The sequence below is a fragment of the Lagopus muta genome, chromosome 5, assembly GCF_023343835.1.
Source record: "Lagopus muta isolate bLagMut1 chromosome 5, bLagMut1 primary, whole genome shotgun sequence".
Lineage (NCBI taxonomy): Eukaryota > Metazoa > Chordata > Aves > Galliformes > Phasianidae > Lagopus > Lagopus muta.
In genome coordinates this window covers 51,273,832-51,288,074 of record NC_064437.1, presented here as the reverse complement: position 1 = coordinate 51,288,074, position 14,243 = coordinate 51,273,832, and the positions used below count along the sequence as shown (strand labels likewise).

At 34.5% G+C, this 14,243-nt stretch overlaps 1 protein-coding gene across 4 annotated transcripts in view; it reads right to left on the bottom strand.

The window, feature by feature from the left end:
- Positions 1 to 1,838: 1,838 nt before the first annotated feature.
- IDE (insulin degrading enzyme) overlaps positions 1,839 to 14,243 on the bottom strand; it is a 53,870-nt gene continuing 41,465 nt past the window's right edge. For all 4 annotated transcript variants that reach the window (XM_048945269.1, XM_048945268.1, XM_048945267.1 and 1 more), the window contains exons 20-25: positions 13,512 to 13,679; positions 10,736 to 11,008; positions 8,347 to 8,408; positions 7,542 to 7,614; positions 5,608 to 5,675; positions 1,839 to 4,530 (exon numbers count right to left, since the gene is read on the bottom strand). In XM_048945269.1, coding sequence (XP_048801226.1) covers positions 4,435 to 4,530; positions 5,608 to 5,675; positions 7,542 to 7,614; positions 8,347 to 8,408; positions 10,736 to 11,008; positions 13,512 to 13,679 — 740 coding nt within the window. In that variant the 3' untranslated portion in view covers positions 1,839 to 4,434. The remainder of the gene's footprint in view (positions 4,531 to 5,607; positions 5,676 to 7,541; positions 7,615 to 8,346; positions 8,409 to 10,735; positions 11,009 to 13,511; positions 13,680 to 14,243) is intronic.

The window sequence follows — 14,243 nt, the reverse complement described above, 5'->3', positions numbered from 1 at the left end:
CTTGCATAAATAGTAAAGAAATCTGATTCTGAATTTTGCATTGCGTGATAAAAAAAGGGGATCCTAAAAGTTACTAGCAGCAAATGCTCAGCACAGTGGTGTCTACATCCTTTAACATTTCACTTTTAGTGATAGTTCATATTGCTGGGATGCCTTAAAAGTATTAATTTAAGTAGTCAAATATTTTAAATCTTAAAACTCTTTTTATATGCTTGAGCTCAACTACATGGGTTTAATTGTGACATTTCCCATGTTACTGTGCCTTTGGCTTTAACCACACTTGCTTCTTTCCATTTGAAATTCAGGATTCACATGTTGTTGAAATTAAATTCTACCAAGAATATATACTACTACTTACATTTTTTAATAGTAAGTAGACTCTGAAATGCTTCAGCAGAATCTATGTAGGCTAGGCTTTTTTTAAAACTACATGAAAAGTCACAGAATCATAGAATGGCCTAGGTTGAAAAGGATCACAATGACCATCTAGTTTTAACCCCCCTGCTGTGTGCAGGGTCACCAACCACCAGACCAGGCTGCCCAGAGCCACATCCAGCCTGGCCTTGAATGCCTCCAGGGATGGGGCATCCACAACGTCTCTTGGCAACCAGGTCAGAAAGGTACCTAAGCATTTCTTCCCTTTAAATATTAAAGATGTGTCCTGTAGTGTGTAGCATGTATCTATAATATTAATATATATATATTTCAGAATTGGATTTGAATATCAAATTAGTTATCAGCTCAAGGAGAGGATCCAGGTATAATTGTAGTTGGCCATATAAGTTCAATGGTCATTTATTAAAAAAGCATGGAAAAGTTTATGAATAAAGACAGAATATAAGGATTTTTCACTTTACAGTGGAGCTACAGGGAAAGCATACTGGTAGAGTGAAGATAAGACTGGAATTCTGCTGGTCTTGTATTAGAACAGGAGCTAGAAATAAATGAAGTTCAAAAGCTACATAATGATATCTTCACACATTATGATTACTCTTGAGTGCAATAAAATGAATACAGGGGCTTTACACATCAACACACTTCAAGTTTTTGGTTCATTTGTTGGGGTTTTTGTTGTTGTTTTTCTTTTTTTGTTGTTGTTGTTTTTTTTGGCTAAACATGACAGTCTGTATTTGGATGGCTTGGGTTTTGTTTTTTTCAGAAAAGATAACAAAGCTGATGTTTTAAGATTTGTACCAATTTGTACTCTAACAATAACAGTGTAGTTCAAGAGCCTTCATTTTAGGTACTAACAATTTTCCGGGTGGTTTGCAAGCATTTGATTCCAGTGATGAAATTACCAGCCACTTCTTGCCCAAGCCAAGGATAAAAAAAAATCCTGTCTCTTTGCCTTCAGAATTCACAGTTCTTATTTTTCTAACAGTCACACTTATTCTGTAACTTTCTGCAAGTAATCCTTTGGTGTGCATAAAACAAGATGACCTAGGAATGTAGTTTCTCAAAAGCAACACTGAAGTAAATCTGCACCAGCCGAGATTAAATGTGGCTGCAGTGATGATCTGTATTTACAACTTCAGATTTGATTATTAGAATCTGGTCTTATGGAAATATTTCTACTTCATATTATAAAGCTTTCACACTCAGGGAGCAACACAGGTGATCTGCCTTAGAGGTGTGGGAAGACACGTGGGCAAGTCTTTTGAAACACCATAGAAGTGAAGGAGAACAGTTCTCCAGCAATTCCATTCAGCCTAACCAGTCCAAGAAACTGCAAAACTGCATCATAATGTATAGTAAAAAAAAACATTCAAATATGAGAGATGTACCATTACCAGTATGAAAAAAAGAAAAAAAAAAAAAAAAGAAAAAAGAACTCCAAATGTTAAATTCAGATTGTTTATTGTAAACAGAATAACTCTAGCACTCTGTCATACTGGCTGTGTCACGTGCACCCAATTCCACATCAACTGCTTAAAATAGCACTTGCAAAAATTACAGTTATGTAATAATAATTTATGGTTTCTTACATAAACTAATTAACAAGCACTAAAATTGAATTACAGTGTATCCTAGGTAGTTTTTTATTGCTTGTAGACACTGCAGCTTTGGATCCATTATGATGAACCCATTAGTATGCCTGAGTTTATCAAAATTTACTGCTATATCAAACTCAGAAACTCTAAAATGCTGGAGAACACTTAAAAGCAATTAAGAGTTGTTGGAAAACTACATGTGCTTCCACATCCAGTCACAGAACTTTACAATTCCACATTTTTTCCTGGGGAAAATGTTATTTGTGAGGTTGTGCTAAGTACACTGCCATTCCAATTCATTTATATCATTTGTTAAGAGTTGATAGTACTTCCACTAATATATATTTATTATTTTTTTTTTTTTTTTACAGAAGCAATTTGATTTTATTCACCATAAGAGTGGTATGCTTAAATACCACTAATTCCCAAAATATATATTTTTATAATATGCTGTCAGAAGTTTTAATATATATATAATACAAATATTTTTACTAAAAGAAAACTATAAACAAAAGCAAAAGAGTAAGAAGTCTGTTTTACATGGAAGATCCACGAAAAACATGGTGAACAAAGACACCTGTACTGTTTTTGCTTATACCATGGCTGATTTTTTTTTCACCTCAGGCTACAAAAAGTGCTAGTGGACTTTCCTGGCAACAGGTTACATCACAAACTATCATCAAATTTATTAAAGAGATGTTCAAACATGTCCTGTTAGCCTTAAAATCACCTTAAATACACTCAATTCAGCTAGTACAGCCTCAAATAAACAAAACTTAAAGCCCTTAAAGCATTCATTTAACTGCTTTCAAAGCCAGCATTACTACAACACTGACTCAACGACAGGAACACCCCTATTGAATATTCCAGGACTCTGATGTACACACACATGACACACATTCTATGTCGGGGCCTCAGTTTTAGGTTATAGTAGGAAGCAAACTCTCACTAACACCTCTGATATAGCAAGGGCTCATTATGAACAGATTTTACATCTTGAGTGCTTTTCATCCTCCATGCTGTCTGAATAATTACACTCAATTTCATGCACTAAACTTGTAAGAGAAGTTAGTAAGATGTTCCCTTATTTTTTTCTATTTGGGGAGTTTACCCATTTGCTGTCCCAAGTGGAAGACTACTGCAGAAGGCAGTGGACTTGGTGAAGACTGAACACTGTATTAACATTTTACTAAGTTATGAAATATCTATACTATATTTCAGCATTATTCTTCATCCTTGGGCTTCATACAATCTTCTTAAAAGGAGTAGGAAGGAATATTCTGTGATGCAACCTGAACTGCACATCATTGCCAAGACTTCTGCTAACCCAGTACTGCTATACCAGCACCGCTCCATCTCAAATGCCCTCTTGAAGGACAAAAAGGACCCACAGAAATGTATCATAAAAATAATGAATCTGATTCCTTACAGGGCCTATATTTGACATTCGTCTGTTCTGCAGTCAAGAACTAACTCATGCTTAAAGTTATTTGCACTAGTAAGTACTTGACTGAGACCTAATAACAAGAAAGGCAAATTGTACTGGTGGAGAAATCATGCAGTCTATGCGCAACTGAAAACAAAAATGACACCAAATAAAGTATCTTATACATCATATGGAAACAATTCAGAATAACACTGAAAAACTGAAGAGGATATTGATATTATCAAGACAATACTAGGACAACACTTTTGACAACAAAACTATGTTGGACTGTTGAAGTGTTTCCAGCATTTCACGAGTTTTAATATAAAATGTCCCCAAATTTATATATAAAGATTAAAATCATGTCCATATCTTCAGTTATTTTCATTAAGACAATTCTTTCACTTATTACTATGTTATCAATTTCTCTTTTTTTCCCCTCCACTGGTTTTCACCAAACTTAAATAGAAAACATGTTATGTTGATTGCATTAAGGATCAATTTTAAAAGTCACATTCAACACAGCACTTCAAAAAATGTGAAACTCTATTTTAAGAAAAATTGTTGACCCCATCCCATTCTTTTCTCACCCTCCTCCAGATCCCAGGAAGATTACTTTGGGGCTACTAAATGTTGTTGATTGTTTTTCAGGAATAATGAGGATATTTCAAGCAATTGTTTGCTCCAGAAGCTTATTTTATCAAAATTAAAGTGTGAAGGGGTTCACTATTTCAAAAATATACTGCATCTACAAGTTGTTATTATTATTACTGTTTCAGTTGATTTTGGTTTTCAACAGGTTGTCTGTAATATAAATGACACATGACCACAACTGATTTTTCTATACTCTCTATGCCTAACACACATCTAATGTCAAATGAACCAAGAAGGAATTTGGGACGTTCATAATGGACAGAACCATTTATCCTAACAGTCTTTAATAATTTTGTTCATCATGAAGTCCCCTGAAACCGCATCAGTGCTGATCATTTGCATTTCTTCATCCATTGAGGTTCTTCACAGTTTTGCAGCCATGAAATTGATATGTGGTTTCACCAGTGGAAAGAGTGGCAGACTGCGCTTGAATTCTGTCATATTTTCAATCACGCTTGGCTGCAAAGAAGCGTATGCAAGAAAGTCTGTTCAATTATCCTTAATCAGAAGAGCGAGAAATTCCCCACAAGTTATTCTACAACTACATAAATATACACGGGTCTTGTTTTCTTTCAGTGATTCAACATTTCATATTACAGAATTTTCCCAAATAAAGTGGCATTACTTCTGAAATGAATGGTTCAATATCTACTCTAAATAGTTTAAAACAGTAACTGTAATGCTGCGGTTGCATTATTACATCACGTAATTTAGAAAATGCAGAGTTAAGTTTGTAAAAATAACAGCAATCTAATGAGCTACTATTTGTAGTTGCTGCAGTAAAGTCACTTTTTAACACTTAAGTCAAAACAAGTATACCCATATTTAATTCACACAGAAATTTCTATCATGGTGATTATCTCACCTATTAGCACTAAGAAGAACACAGATCTACAACTGCATTGCAAAAAGAATCACCTACTGGGACAAACACATTTCTTCAAGCAATTTCACCTCAACCTCATTTGAGGTCCAGGAATGGCCTGGTGTTATTGCATCTACTTACACAAACAGCAACACTGAGTCAATAACACTTGTATGAATAGACTTTCCCAAACTGCTTCATTCACAGGGTATATTAATCCACATTCACAGGAATATTTCATCATTTAAGATCATGACCAGACAGTTAGGTGTTTCGTTTTCTGAACAGGTAAGTTTACTGATGCATACCCATCCTTCTCTTGGCACTTCACACATCCTAACACAAGCTCAGACAATCATAATCTGTATTTTATTCTGTAGTGTAGACACTCAGAAGAGCTACCTACTTCTATTAGATTTCATTTCTACGAACAGAAGGAACAAAGTTAATAGCATAGATGGTTAAAAAAAAAAAAAAAAAAAAAAAGAAAATGATAAAAACCTGTTATTAAAGACAACCGTGCACGTGTAAAAAAGCTAAAAAAGAAAAAAAAAAAACAACCTGCAAAAGTATAAATGTCAAGAAGTTTGTACTTTCTCCCTGTAATTGTATTCAAGAATTCTAGACTTCCTTCAATAAAGCCTGGGATTTTATGTGTTGATTCTTTTTACCTGTGGTAGTGGTGGTGCTGGTGCCAAGTTCACATCATTTTGGCATGGAAATTCTCCAACAACAGGGCCTATTTAATATCATCAAAATTAATTTAGAACCAGAACTCAATCAGTGCCTTTCATACAGCAAATTGGACAGATCAAGACATAAAACACAGAATGACAATAATTTTCAGTTATCTCTAAATAGATTTTTTGAAGCTTTTGCTTTTATACTCATAATTACCTCTAAAAATACAAGCAGATTAATCCTTGATTTTACTTGAGAACACATGCTGAGGCAGTGTTTTGTTGGTTTTTTTTTTTCATTTTACTTACATGTACGGAGAATGTAGCAATAAAAAGAGCTGATGTACTGGAAAATAAATACTTAAAACTATATTTCAGTAAAAATTATGTGAACAGTATTAAATGCCAATTATATGCAATAACAGCATATCTGTGTTCCAAAGAGAATCCTTCAGTAGGACATGCTTATGGAGACATGGAGATTACTCCATATACCAAATCCTGTTCAGCAACCCCAAGTCTTTCCTGCCTGTCCCATGCACCCTCTACTTACTCCAGTCCCACACAAACTTATTAAATCCAATAAGCCTGTCTCATATGTGTATGTTATGCAGTTCCTTAAATCTTCCTTCCTCAATTTCCAAACTCAAGTTTCAACCCTAACTTTTACACTGGGAGTTCAAAATGTTCCAGCATCCGAATCTCCTACATCTCTACTGCTTCTAGTCATTTTCTACTCTCCGTGGAAATGCGTCTTCCTCCATGAGGAAGGAAACTCCCTAGGAGTCTTTTCAGCCTCCTTCATGTTACCCTGTTCAGCAGTTGCATTTCTTCCCGAGAATTTTCACTTGGACTCACAGGAAATGAATCAAAGTCCCGGCTTCTATTTCATAGCAGAAAAAGAGACCAATTGTCAAATTAAATGACTTAGGAGATGTGGAATACATGGAGAGAAGACTATGCTTTACTATAACCACTGTAAGAGTTAAGTAGTTGTTAGGCTTCCTCCCATGTTCCTCTTGGCTCAAGAAGATACCATTCCAAGTGAATAATAAACCACTTGGCAATATAGTTACTTTCTAAAAATAAAGTTTTCTAAAGTTAGTCACAGTATTAGAGCTAATTCTATTTAGCTAGCAATGATTCCCCAGGATAGATACTTTGGAACAAGTCTCTTTTACTCAGCTGAAGAATTATGACATCCGTGGTATCATAAAAATCATTCTGATACTGGAAAGAGTTTCATAAGAGGCACACAGCTATCTGCTTCCTTCTGTTCTATTTCTAACACCAGTGCTATGCATGCCAAAATTTAATTCTAGCATGAACTGGTAAAAAATTAGCACAAAACAACGTAAGTTTTTCACTCTCTATGTATTTATTTATTGTTTATTAACTGGAAACACCATTAGCCTTTTCCTCTTGGAATTCTAAAATGGAGTAGTAGAGTCTACAATGCACAGATAATCTAAAATATTTGAAAACAAAACCTAAACAGACTTCCTCAAGTTATATTAAATGCAACATCTGACATTCCTGGAGGGTTACTTTATATTTGCTTTTTCTTTAAGAGTGCTTGAATAATGAATTGAGGACCTTTTCTGATTGTTAGGAAAGCAATCATTTTATTGATAACTGCAAATTATAACTTTGGAGTTTTAGGTGTACATCAAAATATTGTTCTATTTAATGATATCAATATGCTTTTGAATGGCTGAAGAATTTGGCCACAAATGTCAACTAGAAAATTTGAAGCACCTATACGAAGAAAATTTAAAAAAGAAATTCTTTTTCCTTTCCAACGTATGCAATCTCCAAAGCTGGATTTTTCTTGAAGTACATTTGTATAACACGACAAGAGTATTTTTAGCTAGGACTTGCTTGAACACAAATTGATTAAATACTATATTCAGCACAGTACTTACAGGAATCCATTTCCCTTGCAAGGACGTGTACTGAAACCTTGTGTCTTCTGGGAGCATCAATTGCCAACAACACCTAGAGTAAACAATATCAATTAGTTCAGTTGTGGAAAGTATCCATCACAAATATATAATCTCTAAAAGAACGACAGCATTTACATTTTAATTTAAGCTTTAACATGAAGGTGAATTTTGAGACATCCCTTAAAGCATTATTAAAGGTAGTCCATACCTTGAATCATTTTAGAATCAAGTTGTTTACAAAATTCATGTACTACTTGGGACTCAAACCATTCAAACATAAAACAACCAACAAAAACCCTGGAAGTAGCAAATTCAGCTATAAACTATCAAAGTATCAGGATTACCACCTAAAACCCTAGCAAAACTTTCAGAAGTACATCACCCTGAGCACAGTTATTAAACTCAGGATTAGCTCACCAATCTAGAATTATTTCTACTCTGGAGTACTGGTTAATCATTTATTGAGCATTACTGTAAGTAAAAAAGTATCAATTCCCACAAACACAGAACATGCATACTTGCTGAAGTTATCAAGCTACTGGAATTCCATTTTCCAAGTTTATGTTTGCTGTGCTTCTTCACCCATGCCACCATACTATGAAAAACACATGTTAGGGTTCACTGTCATCTACTGCTCAAAGCAGTAAGATTGGATCTCTAGCACAGATACAAGCTAATGCAAGAATGACCCTGGTAGCGAAATGGATAAACACAGATAGATTACAAAAGTGAAACAATTTTGAACTGAATTTCCAAATAGTATTAAACTACATGACTAACTTACCTTGTAGAACTGTATGATATCATCCTTGGTCAGGGTCTTGAGATATGCCACTTCAATGTTATCTGCACAATAGTAAAAATTAGAACAAGTCTGCAAATCACAGCTGGCACACTAATTCTAAGTATTTATTCTTTCCTGCAATTAACTGCAAGTGATATGCTTTTCATTCTTAACTTAAAAGCTAACACTTGTACCACTAAAAGTGTCAATGGAAGCTTGGAAAAAAATTATACTTTAACTAACATCCTTTGTGATTGGACTTACTAAAAAAAAAATGCACGCTTGAAGAATACTGACTGCATTGTATATTATCCAGTAGCTAAAAAAAATGCGTCTACTTTTCTATGTCATCTTCACATCAGTGTTACCTATTTCTAATGCAAACTGATTGCAGAGTTTTTATTAACAGTTAGGAAAGATGGCATGAATTTCTGAAAATAAACATGAAGAAGAGTGACAGCCTAAATCATATTTCTTAAGGAACAACCACCTTTCAGATATTTGATGACAAGTGTGTCTCAGTAGCTACATCAGAATACATAAACTCAATTGTAATGAACTAGAAATTTAATATCACTCAAGAATGAGTGTTTTTGTTATAGGTATGCTTGCATTTCTTAGGATTAGCAGATAGGTCAAGAAAGGAAAGTGTGTGAAAGAATACGCAGCTAATATGTTGGTGAAGCATACAGGAAGTAGTTCATACGAAGTTCTGAAGGGAGGAAATTCAAAAAAATCAGCAAAACATGATGATGACAGTATTTTAAAGTCTGATGTAAAACAGCAGAAGTAATAATAATGTTAAAACCTAAAAAACTTTTTCACTTCTTCAGGCTGGAATACGCATTTCTGCTTTGACAAATATAGTCATTTGAGAATCATTTAATGAAATCAAATTCCCAGCGGGCAGAAGGGAATTAAAGATACTCAAGCAAAATAGTAAGTTTAGTGGAATTCAGATGTGAAAGATATGGCTACAGTTAACAGTAAGAAATTCTAGAGAGAGAAGATGGATCCAAGTAGGGTAAAAACAGCAAGACTTAAAGCAGAGAAAAAATGCATTATTTCAGACACAAAAAAGTACTCAAGTTCTCACACCAGTCCTTAAACTCAGCCATGAAATCTTGTCAGTATCTCTCATTCTCTCAAAACCAAGCCAGACAACAATTTGAAATTTTTCATTATTACAACAGTTCAGTTAGTATAACAAAAAAAAAAAAAAAACTTGCTATGAAAGGCTGACACTCTGCATGTAAAGCAAAAGAGAAGTCACGATACAGAGTGAGTCTTATGTAGGCAGCATATTATGCATGAGAGATGGAAAATTATAGCTTTAAGTAAGAGTTGAGACATGAAAATGTGATGAAAGGCTGATCTATATCTAAATCTGTAAGTATTTTTTAAAGTTAAGAAACTAAAATCATTTAAGCATTGATTTCTTTCTTCACAGAAGACATTTTAGAAAGCATATAACGAGCTAAATAAAAACTAGATTTAAAAATTCTATCCATCACCTTTTAGGAAAAAAAAGACATGTATTTATTGTAGAAAATCAAATTAGATCTGTTTCAAAATATATCATTTAGTGACAGAAAATAAAAGCTAACTCAGAATATTACTTATATATCTAGGTATTTAGGATTTAAAATTTTCCAACACTGATAAAAAAGGGAAAATACAACTTCAGCAGCACGTAGGATCACAGTATTATGATATTACTGTAAAAAACTGCCTGTCCATTTTCAGTAAGAACAGCAGAAGCTGGATTTCAATCAACCTTCTAGAAGCTTATAACCATCCAAGCATTGTGGCTTAAAAGAATAATTCACGTTTCTACTAGGCCTACTCTAAGTTGAGACAGGTCACGTGTTGGCTAAGTCTGTTGTTGCCACTGTTGTTGATTTTGTCTCATTCTCACGACAGAACTGCACAGTGTAAGCAGGATTCGAATTCATGTCTACACTGTCAGGAATGTCAAAGTGCATTTGAACACATCTCAGTCAAATGTTAGGCACATACGTAATACAGGTGTTTGAACATCACAGAAAGAAAGTTAAGCTTATACAACATCAACAATTGCATCCAAGCCACTTCCAATCCTTGACCTACTCCTCGTCTCACAGAGGCTTAAAGGAAAGAACTGAAGGTCAGTGAAATACTTGTTGTCCCTGTCATATAGTAAACACCAGGAAGCAGGATTATCCTCTATTACTAAAGGCTCTACTGCTGACAGCATGGGCTGCACAAATGAGATACTTTTCTCAGCTCAGAATGAAGAAATGTAGCCTACAGGACTGAAATCACAAAAAAATATATAGAAATTATGCATAGACTACAAACATATCTAAACTACAGCATTGGAATTTAAGGGAATAATAATCTTTCTTACCTCTGTCAAAGTTATACTGCTGAGAAATTATTTCTCCCCAGTATTTAGCACATTCTGCAGACAGCTTCTTTGGTTTGTCTAGACGACGAATTGCTAAAGCTTGGATGTGTTTTTGGAAAGCCTCTTCTGTCATATCTTCTATACATTTCTCCATAGTCTTTAAGAACGCTTCAACTCTGCTTTCTAAATAATGTGGTGGCTTTTCAGATTGGATAATAAATCGTAGACCCTGTATGCCGTTTGCCCGACGTGGACCACTGAACACAATGTAACCTTAGCAAAACAAGAACAGTAACAGATTTAAAGAAATCCCTTGTTCAAGCATTAAGTATGCAAAACATGGCAATTTTGATAGGGACGTGGAAGAAAGGAAGCATACTAACAAAGAAAAGAAAATTTGTCATTGGTATTAGGTAATCAGAAACCAAGTTGTACTATAGTGCTTAATTGGACTCGACACCAGGAACTTATTATTTTTCCATAAAGTCTGATCCGAATTCACTTTGCACTATTTCTTGTATCCTAACAATTTGATATAAGGAAACTAATCCTTTCATTTCTACTTGCAGCTTTACCTTATCTGAGCCCTTCCTAAGGAACATAACCCTTTCTTTAGTCTTACTCCCCTTTTTGTAACAAATCTGTCACGTTTCAGTCTTGTAGATGTTGTTTTATAGCTCTCTAATCATTCCTTGATTCTTCATCAAAACTGGACATAGTATTTCAAAATCCTTATTTGAAGAGCACAGAAATATTGTGAATCTTGGAAGCTCTTTTTATCTATCCCAGTTTTTCTTTGAAACAGCAGCTTGACACAGTTCATATATGTTTTACATCTGATCCACAGTAACCTAGTGATTGTTTTCTACATAACTGCTACGCAGCCAGTTGTTTTCTGTTACTCCTGCCAAAACATTCCCAACTGCATCTAATCTGTATTCAAGCCATATTTTCAAAATGTCAAACTGAGTTTGAATTCTAATTCTGTCTTCCCACACACTTGCCTCTTCTTCCATCTTAGAAATCTGAAGATTTAGTAAGCCTAAACTCTTCTATTGAGTACATTTTAAATCCTAAGTAACACTGGATGACACTGGATGAATAGAGAACCATTCTTATTAATTTTCTGATCACAACTTTCCATCCAAACATGAAGCTTTTTGAATTTAGGTGCTCTCTTCAGCTTGCTTGTGAATGTTACACCTCTTTCATACTATCGAGGTGAGATCCACAACAGTGCCATTACCACCCAGTCAGGCAGGCAAAGTATTTAAAAAAAAAAGTTACTTTGACACCACTTTGCCTAGTAATCGTTTCTCAGTTGTTTTCTATGAGTTTGCAACTGGTTTGATAGCATTCCAGGAATTAGAATGAAACTGACAGATCTGTAATTTTCTTGCCCTTTTATTTCCAAAAGAAATGTTTAACACTTAGTATCTTTTTTTTTTTTTTTTCCAGTACCACACTTACCATTTGAAAATTCTCAATTACAATTTCTAGTTCCAGGTATCTAGTATTTTGCTTTTGAAATACAGAATTCATCATACTTGAACTCTTCAAAAAGCTACTACTTTTCCCTTCCTTTGTTTTTCTTGTACTGCTGAAGTATTTATTGAATGAGTGCCAGATACTTTCTCTACTGTCTAATAGAATGTCAAGAGTTATCAGTCTTTCTCCCTTAGCTTTCTCAGAGATCTTACTAACAATTTCATTGAGTTTACTGATTCTTGCTGGTATTTCTGCTGTCTTTCCTCCTAAGTCTTGTAAACTCCCTCCTTTGGCAATCACGCCACACTGGTTGTTTCTGTACTGACATGCGCGCATAGTTCTTCCTCACTGATTTCCCCCACATTCTTTTTAACAGTTATCTCCAACTTCTGTAAGAAACCTGCCACCAACACATTCCAAAAACTGGCTAAACCACCTGGGTCCTGCCCTACTTTCAAGAGATATCTAGACTGATATGATGCGTGAGATTCTTCTAGCAGCTTACAAGAAATCTAATCTTGCCCAATCTCCCTGGTAATTCATAACTCTGTAATGGTACTGATGTTCTTTTTCCATTCAGTCATTATACTGAAACATCCCTCTGCCTTTCACCTTTGAAAAAAAAATAAAATCCTAAACAAACAAACAAACCCTAAAAATCTGATGGTATTACTTATTAATATTTCAATCCTGCAAACTGTGATGCAAGTCCTTGTCTCTTTCAGTTATCCAATATGGAATAGCCTGACCAGTTTTTAGACTTACTGGTTCAGATAACGATTGTTTGTTCTTCCTAGTGGACAGCTGTATTCTTAACACACCTGAAATGCATGTTAATACTACTTCGTTAGTACTGCAGCTTACCATTACCCACACAGCTGTATTCCTAAGCTAGAGGTTGTAAATCCTTCCACTCGGAAGTAGGATCACAAGCAGAAAAGACTAAACTGCTGCTGATTCTTTAAGAAGATCTAAAATTTAGGAATTGATCTTATCTCCTTCTGGTAAAAATTCTGCACAGTTGTTCTGTTGTTGTTGTTTTTAAACTAGGGAGGATTTCAGATATTTAAGACTAATGTTAAGAATTAGGCTTGCTTATTCTCAGTTTAGAATGTGTGAACAGTAACATTCCTTTGAGTCATCAGCAGTTAAAATGATTTGCATTTACCATTTGTCCTTTAAATGGCATTCACTGATCAGGGAAAGAACACCTCATCATGTCTCATGCAAGTGTGTGAATATGCATGCCTGGGTTTATACAGACAATAATCACTATGGGAATACTTACCTAATTGTTCCTTAGTGCGCAGAGTATTGAAGCATGGTTCTGAGATAATTTGACAAAAGAGCTCCAAAAACATATTCTCAGAAGTGCTCTGCATATCTGTCTGGTAATATATTTCAATGCCACAATTGTTATGTACTTCATTTCTCTGTTGATACACAAACCATCCCCCTAAAAGACAAACATAAAACAGTTAGATTACAGTTTAGGTAAATACATATTATTTACTTAGAAAGCATATATTTTTATTGTCCAGTATTAAAAATGGCTATCACTTGTGGAATTCAATTAAAATAAATGCTTCAGGACTTTTAAAGCAGAATTTCCACTAACAGATCATGCACGGTTTTCAAGTAACAGGAAAAGAAAACATTATTTTAATACATCAAGATGACATAGCTTGAACACATCAGAAGGTAAGTAGAAGCTTGCTGTTTCTCAAGCAAGTAGTTTGGAACTGAAGTTCCAAAACTGCATTGCCTGGAATGCAGTTTCTAAAGACAAACATAAACATCATAAACATTCTGTGAATATTAAAAATAATTTAGTAACAACGGATCAGCTATGGGTAATTGATTTTGGCTGCTTAGCCAAAAATGTCATCATTCCTGTGTAGCTCCCAAGAATTCCTTGAAGCTCATTTCTTAAATGTAACATTTTCCACACAATAGAAGTAAAGTCATAAAAGCACTATGAGAAGAAAAGATATCAGAAATAAAGAATATATTCTTGTGT